At 46.3% G+C, this 16450-nt stretch overlaps 1 protein-coding gene across 2 annotated transcripts in view; it reads left to right on the top strand.

Annotated features, from left to right (window-relative positions):
* The first annotated feature begins 8065 nt into the window (after positions 1–8065).
* The window catches only part of TAF3 (TATA-box binding protein associated factor 3), a 178698-nt gene continuing 170313 nt past the window's right edge, over positions 8066–16450 (top strand). The window contains exons 1-2 of one of the 2 annotated variants that reach the window (XM_026016693.2): positions 8066–8438; positions 14248–14490. In XM_026016693.2, the coding sequence (XP_025872478.1) occupies positions 8273–8438; positions 14248–14490 (409 nt within the window). In that variant the 5' untranslated portion in view covers positions 8066–8272. The remainder of the gene's footprint in view (positions 8439–14247; positions 14491–16450) is intronic. The other variant, XM_072749592.1, reaches the window with a different exon arrangement.

The raw sequence follows: 16450 nt of genomic DNA, 5'->3' as shown, positions 1-16450 counted from the left end.
CCAGGCATATACTTACTTTAAATTTTTTTTTCTTACTTTAAATTTTAAGTATCTTTTCCAAGCAGAGGAAGCTTTCAGTATAACACATTCCATATTCACATTTAGAGAACCATTAAGATTGGATGCCTGACCTGATTTGATTTTGCACACTGGCCACGTCAAACTGTCATGGTTGTCCTATTTATTTAAATTAGGGAACTTAGTTTTTAATTACAAAAGTAATACGCATATAAGTTACAAAAAGACTATGAAACTATAAAAAATACATAAAGATATATTCCCATTCTCACTTAACAGTTTGTATATTGCTTTTGACTTTTAAAAACCACTGAATAGGGATCCCTGGGTGGCGCAGCAGTTTGGCGCCTGCCTTTGGCCCAGGGCGCGATCCTGGAGACCCGGGATCGAATCCCACATCAGGCTCCTGGTGCATGGAGCCTGCTTCTCCCTCTGCCTGTGTCTCTTCCTCTCTCTCTCTCTCTCTGTGACTATCATAAATAAATAAAAATTAAATAAATAAATAAATAAATAAAAACCACTGAATAAATACATGTATTTAGAAAGATTTCTTCAAATACTTTATTTTACCGACAACTGTTTTCACAAAAATGAACTGAACGGTGAGTCATATAAAAGTTGATAAGCAACCACAACCCTGTCAAGAGCAGTACTGCCACTGAAGGAAGGCTGCCAGAAAATAAACAACCCAGGGTCCTGTTCTAGCTTCCCTGAGACTTTACAAAAGTCACTTGATGGGTCAATGAATGAGGCTGAGGCACTGGACAGACACCTAGGTGTGTTTAAACTACCAGATCCCCGCCAGGAATGTAAGCAAGGAATGGGGCTAGGTGGCGTTTTTATCTTGCTTCTAAACACGCTAGCACATCTCCAGTTTTGAGGACAGCAGAACACTGCCGTGAGGGTGGACTGCCTGTCCTAGACAGCACAACAGGAAGAAAAGCAGGAATTTAGGCACATAACCAAGAGCAGTAAAAGTCTGTCAAGCAGAACATGACAGACTGTCACAGGTTCAGAAGTGAGGACAGCAGTTGTGGACGCCCCATGGTACCAGCCCCCCGTTTGTCTTTGGAATAGGGACGTCCTAGTCTGTCAGCGGTCCTGTGTCACACTTCTCCCTCCCAGATGTTTTAGTGGTATACATCTTCCAGGTAAGTAGGTAGACCTTTTAAGATCCTGTGTATCTTAAATTACCTATTCTATAACATTGCAGTGGAGCAAAGTGGGATGGAGTCCCCACTCACCCCAGCTTGATCTTGGGCAAGTGACTTAATCTTTCATTCTTCCCATCTGTGAAATGGAGATGAAAATAGTCCCTACTTCATCAGGTTGTTGACTGATTTTCATTGATGAAAATCAAATGAGCTAATGCTTGCAGAAATATTCAGATAGGGGGTGAGTGCTAAAGAGAAAGAAAGCAAAGCCGCCACGCCCCCCCCCTCCCCCCCCCCCCCCCCCCCCCCCCCGTGCGTTTGGAGCCTTCAAGCCCTAGCTGTCAACCTGTTGGGCAGGGTTCGCTCATCCCAGTCCCCAGCACTTCCACGTTGTACCAGGACCGCATGATAAGGACCAGAGCTCCTAGAGGGAGTCAGCTCTGCTTTCAAGATGAAAGTTCAGTCCACAGGTCCTGGGTCCTACCAGCAGGTCAGCAGATGGTGTGACACTGCTCTGAGGGACAGCAGCCACCCAGTTCCCGTTCCTGGGGCTGCAGCCCTCACAGGAAGCTCCTGTCTCCTCACCACCACAGCAGCTCACCTAGAATCCATGTTCTTTCAAAGTTCACACCTTCGTTGAGAGGAAACTCACATGCAGTAAAATTCACCGTTTTAAAGTGCATAATTCAGGTTTTTAGTAATGACAGTTGCATTCTAATTCTACATGCTATTGCAAGATGAATTGTCCTAGAAGACATGCATTTATTGAGCACTAACCACCTGCTAGATACTATGCTGTATATTGGGCATTTATCAGTAAATGAGGTGAACACCATAGCTGCCCTTCCAAAGTATACAGCCAAGGAGAGAGAGAGGAGTTCAGTTTGGGGCATCCATCAAACACTAAATCTGATTTGGATGTGGGATAGCCAGATAGACATTAGTTGTTGATTAGAGGCAGTTAGTTACACTAGTATGAAACTCAGGAAGAATTTAGGATAAAAAGTATTTGATGCAGTTGACACCAGGGTTCTCACGTGGGGAGGAGGGAACTATAAATATGAAACAAGAAGAGGTAAGGAATATGTAGTTAGGGATTTGAATCAGAGGCATCAGTAAGTACTTCAGACTTTTGGAATATTCATATTTTCTAGTTTTCTCCATCAAGAAGCTCCTGAAGCAATGACAGCCCAGTAATAATAAAGGTCAGCTAGAGCTCCTATCTTGGTTTCTAGATATTGCTCCTCAGTGGGAAGAACCAGGGCCAGAGATGGCCAATCCCTGAAAAATCCTGTGCCACGAGGTATGGAAACAACCAATGAACGATAGAGGCATGCTAAAAGCACACAGCAACTGCCTGAAAAGGCTCCTGCTGGCTAAATGCGGGACAACTTAAGCAGCAAAAGAATAAAAAAGGCAAGACACTCTAGCTCACTGAATAAAAAAGAATCTCTGGCCACATACTAATGCTATACTAGAAAAAAAAATGAGGGAACTTTATAGAATGTCTGCTAAGAAAGGTAGAAAAAAAATGCTGGCATTAGAAAAATTACCACTTCATAGACACCAGAGTAATAGCTGACTTAGTAAAAGATCAGACACGGATGCTAATAAAACCACAGCAGTGAAAGGTTATGGAGAAGCAGGTTATTCAAATAGTCTCAAAGTATCACCTTATAGATTACTTATTAATCTTAAAGTTTAAAAAAAAAAAAAAAGGAAAACGAAACCTTACAATGGAGAGACTGGTAGATACCACCTTTACAAGTGACCAAATTTTGTCGCCAGTGATGGCACAAAACGATCCTCGCTGTTAACCTGTGTAGGAATATTATTGCCAAAAAATGTTTAGCTGGAACCTAATTAGGTGAGGAAACAAAGTTTGCAAGACACAATATAATCCTTAAAAAACCAAAACAAACCTCTTGGACTTTGCAAAAATGTCATAAAAGATACACACACACACAACTGAAAGCCAGGCAGCCCAGGTGGCTCAGCCGTTTAGCACCGCCTTCGGCCCAGGGCATGATCCTAGAGTCCCGGAATCGAGTCCCACGTCAGGCTCCCTGCATGGAGCCTGCTTCTCCCTTTGCCTGTATCTCTGTCTCTCTCATTCTCTCTCTCTCTGATGAATAAATAAAATCTTAAAAAAAAAAAGTAAAAGCTGCACTGGGGGGATCTTATTGAAAAAGACTATAGAGATGACAACGAAATGCAATGAGTGATTCTTAATTAGATTCTGGACTGAAAAATTAAAAAGCTATAAAAGCCATTTGGAGTCTATGGGAAGATCTGAGTATGCAATGGATACTGGGTAATACTACTGTGTCACCCTTGAGTGTTGTGTGCCACAATGGTATTATGGCGTCGAGGAAGGTGTGATGCTCCTCCCAGATCCCCCTAGCAGGACCGAGGGGTGTGTGCCCCCCAGCTTCTGGAACTGTGTCAGCACACAGCCCCCAGCACTTAACCCTCCTTGGAACTGCCCAGCTGGAGCTCGCCCTGCCCAAGGTTGCGGCCCCCTCCCTCCTGGGCAGCCCATACCCAGTGCCTGCTCCATGTGAGAGTACAAAGCCATACTAGAATGTCCTTCCTTGAACTCAGACAAGTCCCATCCCTACCTTCCTTCTTTCCCCGGGTTGTGATCCCAAGAGCACCCCTGTAGACTGACCTCCACCTCAGAGGCTGCTTCCTGGAGAGGCTCACTTGGGGCAGTGTGTACTGGAAGAAGAGTTGGAGGTAGTAGACACTAAGACAGGATCTTAGGAGCTGGATCAGCCACCTGGCTGGCCATGAGGACCTCGGCACTGGTGGCAGCAGGATGAGCCCCTGGCACAAGGTAGGCCCTTCTGGAGTGTGCAGGTTGTACAACTTTACCAGGGGAAGCAAGCTGGTATGATGCATCAGAGTTCAGATAATCAAGCAAAGTGGAAACAAAAGGACTGTCAGATAATACAGGCCAGAAGGGCTGTGCTTCACTGCGTATCAGTCAGAAGCCACGTGAAGGAGCTCCTGATATTGAGGGGTGATGTTGAGGGGTGGGGGAGATGTTGAGGGGTGGGGGAGGAAGGCTCACCTGGTGAGTTTTAGAGAGGCTCCCAGAACAAGGGTGGGTGAAACAGATGGGCGGCCAATGTGTGGGCACCATCAAGATAATTCATGGCTAGATAATTAGGTGGCCGAGGACAGTCTCCCCGATGAGCAGCCATGATTCCTTGCCCAACATCTGGATCTGAGCCAATTTTCAGACTGAAACTCTTAAGTCTTTAGGAGGGAGAACTCAACAGCAAACAGAGAGGATAATGATTTCCCCACTCCTTCCGCAAAGGAACCAACAGCCATTTACTCAAGTAATTCCCACTGGAGAAAGGGAATACTGAAGCATTCTGAGGACTGCTGAACACAGGGGCAGAGGAGAGACGGAAACCGGGAGATGCAGAGTCACTATGGGGCTCTGCTGGAGTGGGGCAGATGAGGCCCAGCAATAAATGAAGCACTGGGTCCCTGGGTGGATGGACCCAGTCAACAGTCAACTCCCTAGTTCCTCAATGTGTAATTACATTAGACAGGGAAGCTGGCGCCACCTCCATGCTGATTCCTTGGCCTGTGGGGTCAGAACTGTGGTAGCAGGAAGGCTGAAACAAGCTTGGGACTGGCCCTGCAGCTTGAGGGGGAAAGGAGAAGGGAGAAATTTGTGGCATCCTTAAGGGCCCAAAGAATGCAGGGCCAATGGCCCCTGTTCTACCTCTGTGTAACATTTGACAATTTGGTCCCTATGAACGTAACTCTTAGTGACCCACCCAGGAAACCGTTCTTGTCCTTGCAACGCTGGCTCCTGCAGGTTGATAGTCTTAATTTGCAAAAGGGGGACTGTTTTCACCATGAGGCACAGCAGGAGTCCCACTGAAATGTTAGCTACCACTGCCAGCTGGGCACATCAGCCAGGGGTCAGCATGCAGAGAGAAGTCACTGTGCAGGCAGGAGTAACCGACCACAATCCCTAGGAGCCCACGCCACAGTTACACGGTGGGCAGCACTATGGGGACAAGCTTCTGGGTCCTGCCACAGGGAAAGCCACTTAGACCAGTAGTGGTGTTAGCCAAAGGCGAAGGACGTAGCACAAACAGTAAGTACCATGGGGGCTCTGCTGCAGCAGCAGGGGCTGGGACTTTGCTTCTGTCAATGTTTTTCCTAGGAAAAGAGGCCTCCTGGGATCCTGAAGGAGCTGTTCCTCACACTTACACCAAGAAGTGGATCTGCTAATACAAGGGGTACGCTAGTTGCTATGGCCCGAATGTTTGTGTCACCCCAAACTCACACATGGATATCCTTACACACACGACGGTGTCAGAATGTGGGGCCTTTAGGAGGGGATGAGGTCATGAGGGTGAAGGCACCCGATCTCAGACTTCCAGCCCCGAGAACTGTGAAAAATAAGTTTGTTAGTAAGTTACCCACTCTGTAGTACTGTGTTACGGTAACCGGAACACACTAGGGCAGGACTGAATCTTGTAGTGCACTGCTCAGATCCTCAGGAAGAAAGGACTTTAGCTTTCCCTCAATCGCTTCAGCAGCAGAGAGCACCTCTGTCCCAAACCACACACCCTTTCTCAGAAAGCCCTCAAGCACTAACTTTTCAACATGGGAATATAAAGATCCAGCCCCCTTGTCCCAACTCAGAACATATCTGAAGCAGCCATCCAGCTTCAGAGTTCCTGTGGGATTGGCTGAGGTCTCCTTGAAAGTGCCTTGCAATCCCCTCCCCTTGCACACGTGGTGATCCCAGGAGCACTCCTTTAAAAACCTCCTGCAGGCTGAGCTCCATCCCAGAAACGACTTCCTGGGGGAACTGAACCTCTGAATGTCCTTCTTTGAGGAGATACAAGCTGAAGTATTTGTGAGTTATGTGTGATGAAGTTTGCAACTTATTTTCAAACTGTTCTGAAAAGAAGTGTATGTGTATACGTACGTAGTAAATGTTACAAAGCATTAACAACTGACAGATCTAGATGAGGTATAGATGCCTGTGCTCACACTTTTCTACTTCAACTTTGCTGTAGGTTTGAAATTTTCTGGAATAAAAGATTAAGCAGTTGAACACACACACAGAGGCAAACAAAGAGGAGTCTAATATAGATATTAGAAGGAGCCTCCAGAAGTACTGAAGGTACAGCAAGAGAACACGGCTTTGTGAGATCCAAGGTAGGAGAGATTTTCAAAATCTCTCTCTCAAAAAAAAAAAAAAAAAAGATATTTCAAAAAATAAGAAAATAGGCGTTCAACACTATCAAATGGCTACAAAATGGTCAGGTAAGGCTAGGACTTCAAAGTGTCCTATACAGTTAGCATCCCAAAGGTCCCTGATAATCTTGGGAGCCCAAGTGTCAGCAAAGAAAATATTACAGGCACCCTGCCACCGAGCACCATCTCTGCAGAATGGTCATTTGGCTAAAGCACACTGTGCTTTAACACAGCTTTCTCCTGTGTTTTAAGGCTTTTAAAAATTGAGTGTCTATTATGTTCACAGTTCTGGAATACCTCCTGTGGGGAAGATGCAGATCTACTCAGAAACACCATTTGCTGGGAAAGGCACATAAACTCAAATACCAAACGCGCTGTGCCAAGTATAAGAACAGAGAAACGGACAGAGAAATGCAGAGGAGAGAGATGACGGGAGGGAAGGAGGGAAGGAGGGAAGGAAGGAAGGAAGGAAGGAAGGAAGGAAGGAAAGAGGGAAGGCAGGAAGGAAGGAAAGAAAAGGAAGCAAGAAGGAAGGAAGGCAGGGAAGCAAGCAGGAAGGAAGGCAGGAAGAAAGGAAGGAAGCAAGCAAGCTGGCAAGAAGGAAGGAAGAAAGGAAGCAAGAAGGAAGGCAGGAAGGAAAGAAGGAAGCAAGAAGGAAGGCAGGAAGAAAGGAAGGAAGGAAGGCAGGAAGGAAAGAAGAAGGAAGCAAGAACGAAGGAAGGCAGGGAAACAAGCAGGAAGGAAGGAAGCAAGCAGGAAGGAAGGAAGGAAGGAAGGAAGGAAGGAAGCTGGCAAGAAGGAAGGAAGGAAGAAAGGAAGCAAGAAGGAAGAAAGCAAGCAAGCTGGCAGACAAGAAGGCAGGAAGAAAGGCAGGGAGGCAAGGAGGAAGGAAGGAAGCAAGCAGGCAGACGGGCAGGTGGGCAGACGGGCAGGTGGGCAGGAAGCAGGCAGGCAGGCTCCTGAGTCGGCGGGGGCACCAGGGGCGTGCCTAAGCGACCCCCAGCTCAGCCCTCGCCGCGGGCCACCCACGGGCTGACTCTACCCAACACTTACGACCCGAGATACTTGCGACGACGCCCGGTCCTCGGCAGCCTGGGGGGATCCGTGGACAGCAGCTCCGCCTGCCCGTCCGCTTCCGGTACTGGCTTTGCCCTGCGGGGCCGACTGCGGTGCGCGGAACCCAGAGCTGGAGCAGGGGGGCGCCCTGAGGCCGGGTCCGGGCGGGGGCCGGGTCCGGGGGCCCTTCCCCGGGTCCCGCAGGCTCCGCCCCGCGCGGCCCCGACCCAGAACGGCCTGGGCGTGACGTAACCTCTGCAACCCGGGGCGGCGGCGGGGGCGAGGCCGGCTCGGCGCGTCCCCGCGCGTCCCCGCGCGTCCCCGCGGCCCGAATCCCGCCCCCGCACTCAGGGCCTGTCGCGCTCCCGCTGCAGCTGCCGGACTCGGGCCCCGGCCCCTGAGCGCCCGCCCGACGGACCCCCGGGCACCTGCCTCCGCGCGCGCGCATCCTCCACCTGCGCCCCGCACCGCGCCGTCTCCGGCGCCCTCCCAGGCCCGAGAGCCGCCACCGAGAGCATCGCTCTGCCCCGGCAGGGCGGAGCTTCCGCCCGGGCGCGCTCCGCCCTCGGCTAGTGCTGCCTGGCCCCGGCGGCCGTCCAGCGGGGGGCGGAGCGAGCCCAAAATGGCGGCTCTCAGGCTGGCGCGCTCCGTGCTGCTGGCGCTTTGAGGCGGTCGCCGGGGCTCGGGGGGCACGATTTCCCCGCCGCGGGGGCCCTAGAGGATGAATCGAGGGCTGTGCTAAGGTTAGGCGGTGCGGGTGGAGACAGTGGCAGCGAGGGCTGCGGTGGAGTCCACGGAGCGGGATGTGCGAGAGTTACTCCAGGTCGTTGTTGAGGGTCTCGGTGGCGCAGATCTGCCAGGCGCTGGGCTGGGACTCGGTGCAGCTGAGCGCCTGCCACCTCCTCACGGACGTGCTGCAGCGCTACCTGCAGCAGTTGGGACGGGGCTGCCACCGGTACTCTGAGCTGTGTGAGTACCGGGCCGGGAGCGGGAGGGCTGCCCCCGGACAGCGGCGAGTGACACCTCGGGTCCTCGCGCTCTGCTCGGCGGCTCCAGGCTGCGGGTCCCCCCCGCCCCTCCCCTCCCCCTCCTCCCCCTCCCCCTCCTCCTTTTCCTGCTCCTCCTCGACCCCGAGATCGGGCATTTTCTCGGACGCCCCCCGGATTCCGCCGCCCCTGGCAACTCCGGGGAGCCCCCCCCGTCCCCGCGTCGCCCGCTCACTTGCCGCCGCCGCCGGGACCCCCCGGCCCCGCTCGCAGCTGCACGGCCCGCCCGCCCGCCCGCCTCGCCTCCCGGTGGGAAACCTGCCTCGCTGCCCGCCCGCGCGTGCACAGCCACCGCCAGCTCCGACTTGGGTCCTCCCGCTCCCGTGCCTGCAAACTACTACAACTAGTTGTCACAGGCGCTCCGTCTACCGGCCGCTTCGTGCAGGGCCCCCCTGGCCACCCCTCAGCTCCCAGACCTCGCAGAACCCGCTGACAGCTCTGCCGCGCTGCGGACGCGGCCTCTTCTCTCCGGTGACCGGTCCGCGCCGTGCGGAGCCTGCAAGAGCATCGCGGCTCGCTCGCTCCCCGGAGGCCGACTCTGTCCGGCTCGCTCACACGGGCTTCCGCATACCCGTGGGGTTTTGCCTCTTTTTGGGTTTCTGCGTCCGCGGTTATCAAAGCAGGTGGCTTGCGCTGCAAGTATTTATGGGCTTTTTTTTTTTTTTTTTAAGATTTTTTATTTATTCATGAGAGACACAGAGAGAGAGAGGCAGAGACACAGGCAGAGGGAGAAGCAGGCTCCCTGCGGGGAGCCTGGTGCACGACTGGATCCCAGGACCCTGGGGTCATGCCCTGGGCTTGAAGGCAGATGCTCAACTGCTGAGCACCCCCCCACCTCCTGGGGGTCCCTGTATTGATGGTTTTTAAGTGAGGGTCTGGTAGTATCGACAGCTGATGGCATTTCATAATTCAGAGTATATTTGATAGGAACCACACATCACCCCAGGGATGTGAAGTAAGTGGGTGTGTGTATGGGGGAACTACCATTCATTGAAATTTGAGGTCCATACTCCTAAGTTGCCTAAGCTGGAGAACTGGGTGAACAAATTATTGCCTGTGTTTGTTTGTTTGTTTCTTTCTTTCTTTCTTCCTTCCTTCCTTCCTTCCTTTTTCTTTCTTCTTTCTTTTTCTTTCTTCTTTCTTTCTTTCTTTCTTTCTTTATTTCTTCTTTCTTTTTCTTTCTTCTTCCTTAAAGAGTGACTTTTTCTCTTCACTCTTTACTCTTTAGAGTAACTCTTCTCTAAAATCTTTCTAAGATTTTATTTATTCATGAGAGACACACAGAGAGAGAGGCAGAGACACAGGCAGAGGGAGAAGCACCCCATGCAGGGAGCCCGACGTGAGACTCCATTCCAGGACCTCAGGATGACGAGCTGAGCCAAAGGCAGATGCTCAACCACTGAGCCACCCAGGTGCTCCTATTATTGCTTCTTTAAACTCATTCCTAGATCTGAAAATTGAGACCCACAGATGCCATTTACTTCTTAGGCCCCCAGTTCCATACCAGCTTCTACAGTGCTGCCAAAATAATCTGTCGGTAAGGCACATCTGATCATGTCATTCTTTTCTTCCTTTTTTTTTTTTTTTTAAGGATTTTATTTATTCATGAGAGACACACAGAGAGAGAGAGACAGAGACACAGGCAGAGGGAGAAGCAGGCTCCATGCAGGGAGCCTGACATGGGACTCCATCCCCGGACTCCAGGATCATGCCCTGGGCTTGAAGGCAGCGATAAACCGCTGAGCCACCGGGGCTCCCTTGATCGTATCATTCTTAAAAATATGTTAATTTGTACTCCATGGCTTACAGGCTGAAAATATGAACTCTTCCACAACACATGGTTTTCTTTGTGAGCTTTCCCTTCCCTCCTGCTGTTCTTATTGCAGCCATGCTGAGCTACCTGCCTTCTCCAAAACCTTTTAAACTATCCGTTCCTATATGGGTGCCGTTTCATAGAGTATCTTTCTTCACCCCCTGATCCACCAGTAGTCCTACTTCTGTGTTGAGATTCACTTAAAGATTTGGGCAACTCCTATCATCTGCTCTCATAATTCTGTCCATATTCCCGTACGTTAACACCTTGTTTTGTAATCATCCATGTCTATCATTCACCCTTTATTTTCCCCAGGCAACAAATTTATTATATTTGTATTCTGTAACCTAGTATGGTGCCATAATATACTTGGCACCCAGGAGGTGTTTGCTGAATAAATGAATGAACTGATAACCTACTACTGTAATAGCTGTTTAGTCACCTGAGTTTTTGAGTTCCAAGATGTGAATTTTGGGATTGCTTGATTTCACTGATAACTTCTAATTTAAACGTGGTACGACAAAGTAACTCTCATTCATTGTTACCTTGAATACACCGCCAGCACCCTGCCGTCTTGGTTTTTGCTTCTTTTCTTTCCCTCCCCCTCTTTGTGGTCCTTGGGTATACTGTTATGGTTATGCATAGTCCAGATTGTATTTTTGCTACCAAGTTCCCTAAATAAGGACAGATGTTCTGTATTTTTAGGTAATGATATCCCCTGAATTCATAGTTACCTTTCCTGCCTTAGACACAGAACCAGAATAATGTGCTGGCACTGCAAGTAACTCTATTTCAAAGTCATCAAGTAATCATTGTTATGTGTTAACGTTAAATCCCTTTTCAAATTACCCAATTTCTGTAGTCAGTCTTCTTGCTTTTAGTGAGAATGTGACTATCAGGTTCATTATTCTCCATCATGGTTTTGTGACTTTAATAAAAATGCTGATTCCTGGTATACTTACTAGCTTATTAGACTTTTTTAGGTTCTTTTTTCTATACTATTCTAGTTTTAAACTCAAATTTTGACCTCGGGTTACCACTGTGCAGTCTTGTAATCTCCTCCTTTAAATCTTCTTTGTCGTTCTGACAACATTCACTGAGCAGCACTGAGAACTGAACACTGGGACTTCTGGGGGACTCTGTTGGTTGAACTCCCAACTCTTGATTTTGGCTCAGGTCATGATCTCAGAGTCATGAGATCAAGCCCATTGTTGGGTGCCACACTCAGCGCAAACTCTGCTTGAGATTCTCCCTCTGCCCTGTCCTTCTGCTCGTGCTCTCATAAATAAATAAATAAATAAATAAATAAATAATCTATCTATCTTAAAAAAAAGAACTGAGCACTGTGTTGGAGACACTAACGTCCTAAGACACAGTCCCTGTCCACAACTTGTGCAGACTGTCAACAAAATAAACTGGTGGTGTATGCTCCTTTTAAGAAAATTGCTCTCAAGGTAAAGCAAGTATCAGAAGTTGCTATTAATTCGACAGATAATGCATTTTTAAATTTCCCTAAGGTAATGATTTGTGAAAGCCTTCAGGGCAGATGTTTCTCTGTGCGTTGTATTACGTATTAAATACATGAGTGTGCACTGAAAGTAGGCGCTCAGTATTTCAGAATGACTCTCAAAGACTGGTACCTGTAGCTTAATAATTGCATGATACAGGCAGTAAATGCAAAAGGAGGAAGGTAAAGGAGAGATGGGTGTGGTGTATGGGCCGGGGCAGAATGACTTCACAGCAAAGACCAGATTTGCCTTGAACTGTGAAGTGTGCCTGCATAGATAGAGGTGGAGCGGACGCCAGGCTAGAGAAAACCATCACCTAAGATCTCCAAGTAGGATTGAGTGTGCCAGAAGTACCAGTGAGGTGGCCAGCTTGACAACTTGTGGCCAGTGCATTAGGAAGGTGTTAATAGGAAAATGTAACGTGGAGTAAAGTCAGGTTTGGGAAGGCCTTATAGGAAAGACAGCATGGTCAGAAACACTGCATGCTTCTAAGGAGGGAGACAGTGGGGTGAAAGTGATATCTTAAGAAAATCACGCTCTCACGGAATACAAGAGAGACTCATGTGAGGATATACCCAGAAAATGAATTGGGAGAGTGACAGTTGGAAAAGAAGGAAAGAAAAAGTTCTGAAATCTGTTGCGGGAAATGGGCAGGAAGAGGAGAGAACCAGAGGGTCTTGCATTGAAATTGCAAAGCATTTGGAGGAATTCAAGACAATCATTTATTCTGGACTGAGAGAATAGTAATGCTTTTCTTGGGAATTAAAGAGTTGAAATGTATATGCATGTCATTAAGAGGAAGAATGAATAATCCATTTTATTTATCTCTGTTATTTTATACATCATAGAAGTAACTCCTACTTATAGCAAAATTCAGGGACTACAAAAGTGTTTGAAGTTACAAGTAAAAAGTCTCCTGCTTCCCTTTCTCTGCACGCAGCTTTCAGCCCCTTAAACTGTTAACAGTTGGATGTATATCCTTCCAGAACTTTTTTATGTGGGCGTGAGCAAGCATGTGTCTAATTTTTATAAACTTTAGGTTATTTTCATTTTACAGCATGATTTAATTTCAGACATGAGTTTGAAGTGATCATAGGAGATTTCAGTGTAAAAAAAAATAAAACAAAAACCCCACCACCTTTGTAAAGAGAATCTCACCTTAACTTTGTATCCTTTCATATCTATCCATTTTATATGGTATCTTCTAATGACATTTAAAATTTGTGTGTAAATTATCTTTCTGATTTAAGTGTTTTCTGTAGACTTTCTTGGATTTAAAAAGTGATTCACTTAATCATAGGAAACAAACAGGGTCACGGAAGGGAGGGGAGTGGGGATGGGGTAACTGATGATGAGTGTTAAGGAGGGCACATGATGTAATGAGCACTGGGTATTATATAAAACTGGTGAATCACTGAGCTCTATCTCTGAAACCAATAATATATGTTAATTAATTGAATTTAAATTAAAAATTGATTCAGTGGCATACAGTAGTCTCCCCTCATTCATGAGGGTATATTTGAAGACACCCCCCCCCCAGTGGATGCCTTAAACCACGAATAGTACTGAACTGTATACATAGAAAGCTATGATGAAGTTTAATTAGTAAATTAGGCACATTAAGAGAGTAACAACAATAACTAATAATAAACAGAACAGTTATAACAGGACATTGTAATAAAAGTTATGTGAATATCACTTTTTCTCCCTCTCAAAGTAGTATCTTAATATGCTGCTCTCATCCTTGTGACGATGTGAGATGACAAAATTCCTGCATGAGGAGATGAATGACGTAGGCATTGTGACTTAGGGTTAGGCTACTGTTGACCCTCTGATAAGTCAGAAGGACAGCTGTCTGCTGCTTCACCACGTTGACTGCTCATAACTGAAACCAGACAAAGTGAAATCTGGGATGGCAGGGGAAGAAGTACGGGGGGTTGTTCAACCAGTATTTGTTGAGTGCCAACTACATGCCAGCCACTGTTTTGGGTTTCAGAGCTACACCATTGAACAATGGTAAAAATGTAATGGACATTTACTTAGCACAGCCTTCTGGTTATTTGATAAAGAACAGTAATAGTTATATTTACTGGGCATTTACCTTTTGTTGGTCACTGTCCGTCCATAAACTACTTCTGATATGTACTCAGCACTAGCTGATTGTTAGTGTGAATTGTCTGGTTCTCAGATCATGTTTCAAATCGACTTCAGGAATCTGCTTTCTAATATTTAAATAGTATGATGTTTTATTTAAAATCCATTGAATTCTTCCAAATAACTTGGTCTGAAGTATGTATAATTATTATATTAGATTCTGAACTACATGTGAACCTAATGTTTCTTCATATTTTAAAAAAGTATTTATGGGACTTCCTTAAAATAATTTGCTTGGCTTTTGACTTTTGTTTCAGATGGCCGAACAGACCCAATTTTGGATGATGTTGGTGAAGCTTTCCAGCTTATGGGGGTTAGTCTTCATGAATTAGAAGACTATATTCACAATATTGAACCTGTGACTTTCCCACATCAAATTCCTTCATTTCCTGTTAGTAAGAACAATGTTCTTCAGTTTCCTCAACCTGGAAGTAAAGATGCAGAGGAAAGAAAAGAATACATTCCTGATTACATGCCACCCATTGTGTCTTCACAAGAAGGTTTGTGACTTCTTTGTTTGTTTTTACTCATACGTTTGTAAGTATTTTAATGCGTTTTTAATCTTAATTTTCCTAACTGAATTGTATAAAACGCTGTGCCAGCATATAAATTCTAGAAATGCAATCAAGATATTCTAATATTATTTTCAAATCAGTCTAACCTTTAAGCCAGCAAACTTACACTGGCGTCACCAGTCAGAGCCATGGCACAGTCAGGGTTGTCTGATGGGGCATCTATTTCCTTTCTAAAGTTTAAGTAGGGGAGAACAGAATGGGATCCCAGAGAGAAGACTTCCCATAGATGTATCATATGGGAACGGGACATTAAATAAATTAGAAAATCTTTGCAACATAAAGGAAAATCGGGGTCACTCTCTGCCTCTCCTCTGTGTTATAAATGTGAGTTGGATGATACCAGGAACAGTGAGTGAGTAATATTTTTTAGTGTTTTGCAGATTTATCTCCATTTTTTAAATCATGAGTGGAAATGTTTATTGTTTGGCCATGGCAGCATTTTTGATTAAAAAATAATAGCAAATCAGGCTCAGTAGTCAAACATTACAGAGTTCCTTCCTCCCTGCATGATTTTACATGTTGATCCTTTAGGTTCACTAAGGTTCTAAGAGATACATAGTAATTTGTGGTCTCTCATGCAGGTACACAGTATATTTTCTTGTAAAAATGGAAAAGTTCCAATTCATTTCCTTGTACCTTTATATTTGCACCTTTCTATCTTCCACCAGCAATGCCCCAAGTTTCCAGTTTCTTGTAATTCATTTCTTGTAATCTCCTGTTCCACTTCAATAGCATCTTGGGATGCTACCCATTTCTTTCATTGACTCGCTTTAGATTTGGAATAGTTGTTTTACAATCTGCTATCAGTGTTGCCTCATTTGAAAAACCGGGTAAAAACTGGCCCTACGTCGTGGAGACTTACTATGGGTTAGTGTATCCTCAGACACTCTGCGTCTTGGGTGCAGTGGGCCCTCTCACAGAGGGTTGGTGCTGTCATTAACATGCTGAGAATGCAGCACTGTACCTGTGCTTGTTGGTAGCTGTGTAGGTATGGAAGTTCAGATAGGTAGGTACCAGAGTTTTCTGAGTTGAGTGGCTTGGGAAGTTGACTTTGCTTGTCAGGTTAGCACTTCTCTGCTGTAGGTCTTGGGGATTTAATAATGACAAAACTGACAAGAACTGGTATCACCAGTGCTTCACACAGAATGTGCCTTGGGTAAATGTTCTGGAACTGAGTGAAATGCTGTTTGTAGGGGCTTGTTAATGGAAGTTCATTGTTTCTCCTCCTTTCCGGGCCCACTTTTATATTATTAACAGCAGGACTTAGAAATCTACAGATGTATCTTAGTTATCCCAACTTCCTGTAGCAACTACTTAAAATTCCGTCTCTTCCTCACCATTGAGATTTTGTATCTGTAGCCTGTGGTACCTTTGAGGAGATCTTCCTCCTTATAGCCCGTGTGAGGTCTGTCTCTGTAAACCCCTCATTCCCTAATGTCAGTGTCTTTGACCTTAGAAATGTCTATTTCTCACAACTTCTCTAAACATATATTTGTTTGCTTTAAAAACATAACCAATGCATTTCAATATCAGAATTATCAAAGGGTTTCTTGGGCAGAAACCTGGTTAGTAGCTGGATTGCAAAGAATTCATCTTTTCTTATAGACAGGTCATGAATATCAAGCAGGCCTGGAATTTCCTTCTTTGCTGTTGTCACTCAATATGATTTATTAAGCATCCTAGATGTCTTCATGAAAGCAGTACTAAGTATGCTCTAAGAGTAATATTTCAGTGGCTCTGAAATTTTTAATTGAAAGGCCACTTAAAAGTGCAGGGAGTACAGAATTTGAAATTGTGCTAAGAAAACATGAAGGGGGTTCCCGGGTGGCTCAGTTGGTTAAGTGTCTGCATTCGACTGAGGTCGTGATCCCAGGGTACTGGAATC

Source organism: Vulpes vulpes, chromosome 2 (genome assembly GCF_048418805.1).
Source record: "Vulpes vulpes isolate BD-2025 chromosome 2, VulVul3, whole genome shotgun sequence".
In the NCBI taxonomy this organism is placed as follows: Eukaryota; Metazoa; Chordata; class Mammalia; order Carnivora; family Canidae; genus Vulpes; species Vulpes vulpes.
The sequence above is the reverse complement of the archived record's forward strand: the minus strand, read 5'-3'. Positions and strand labels throughout refer to the sequence as shown.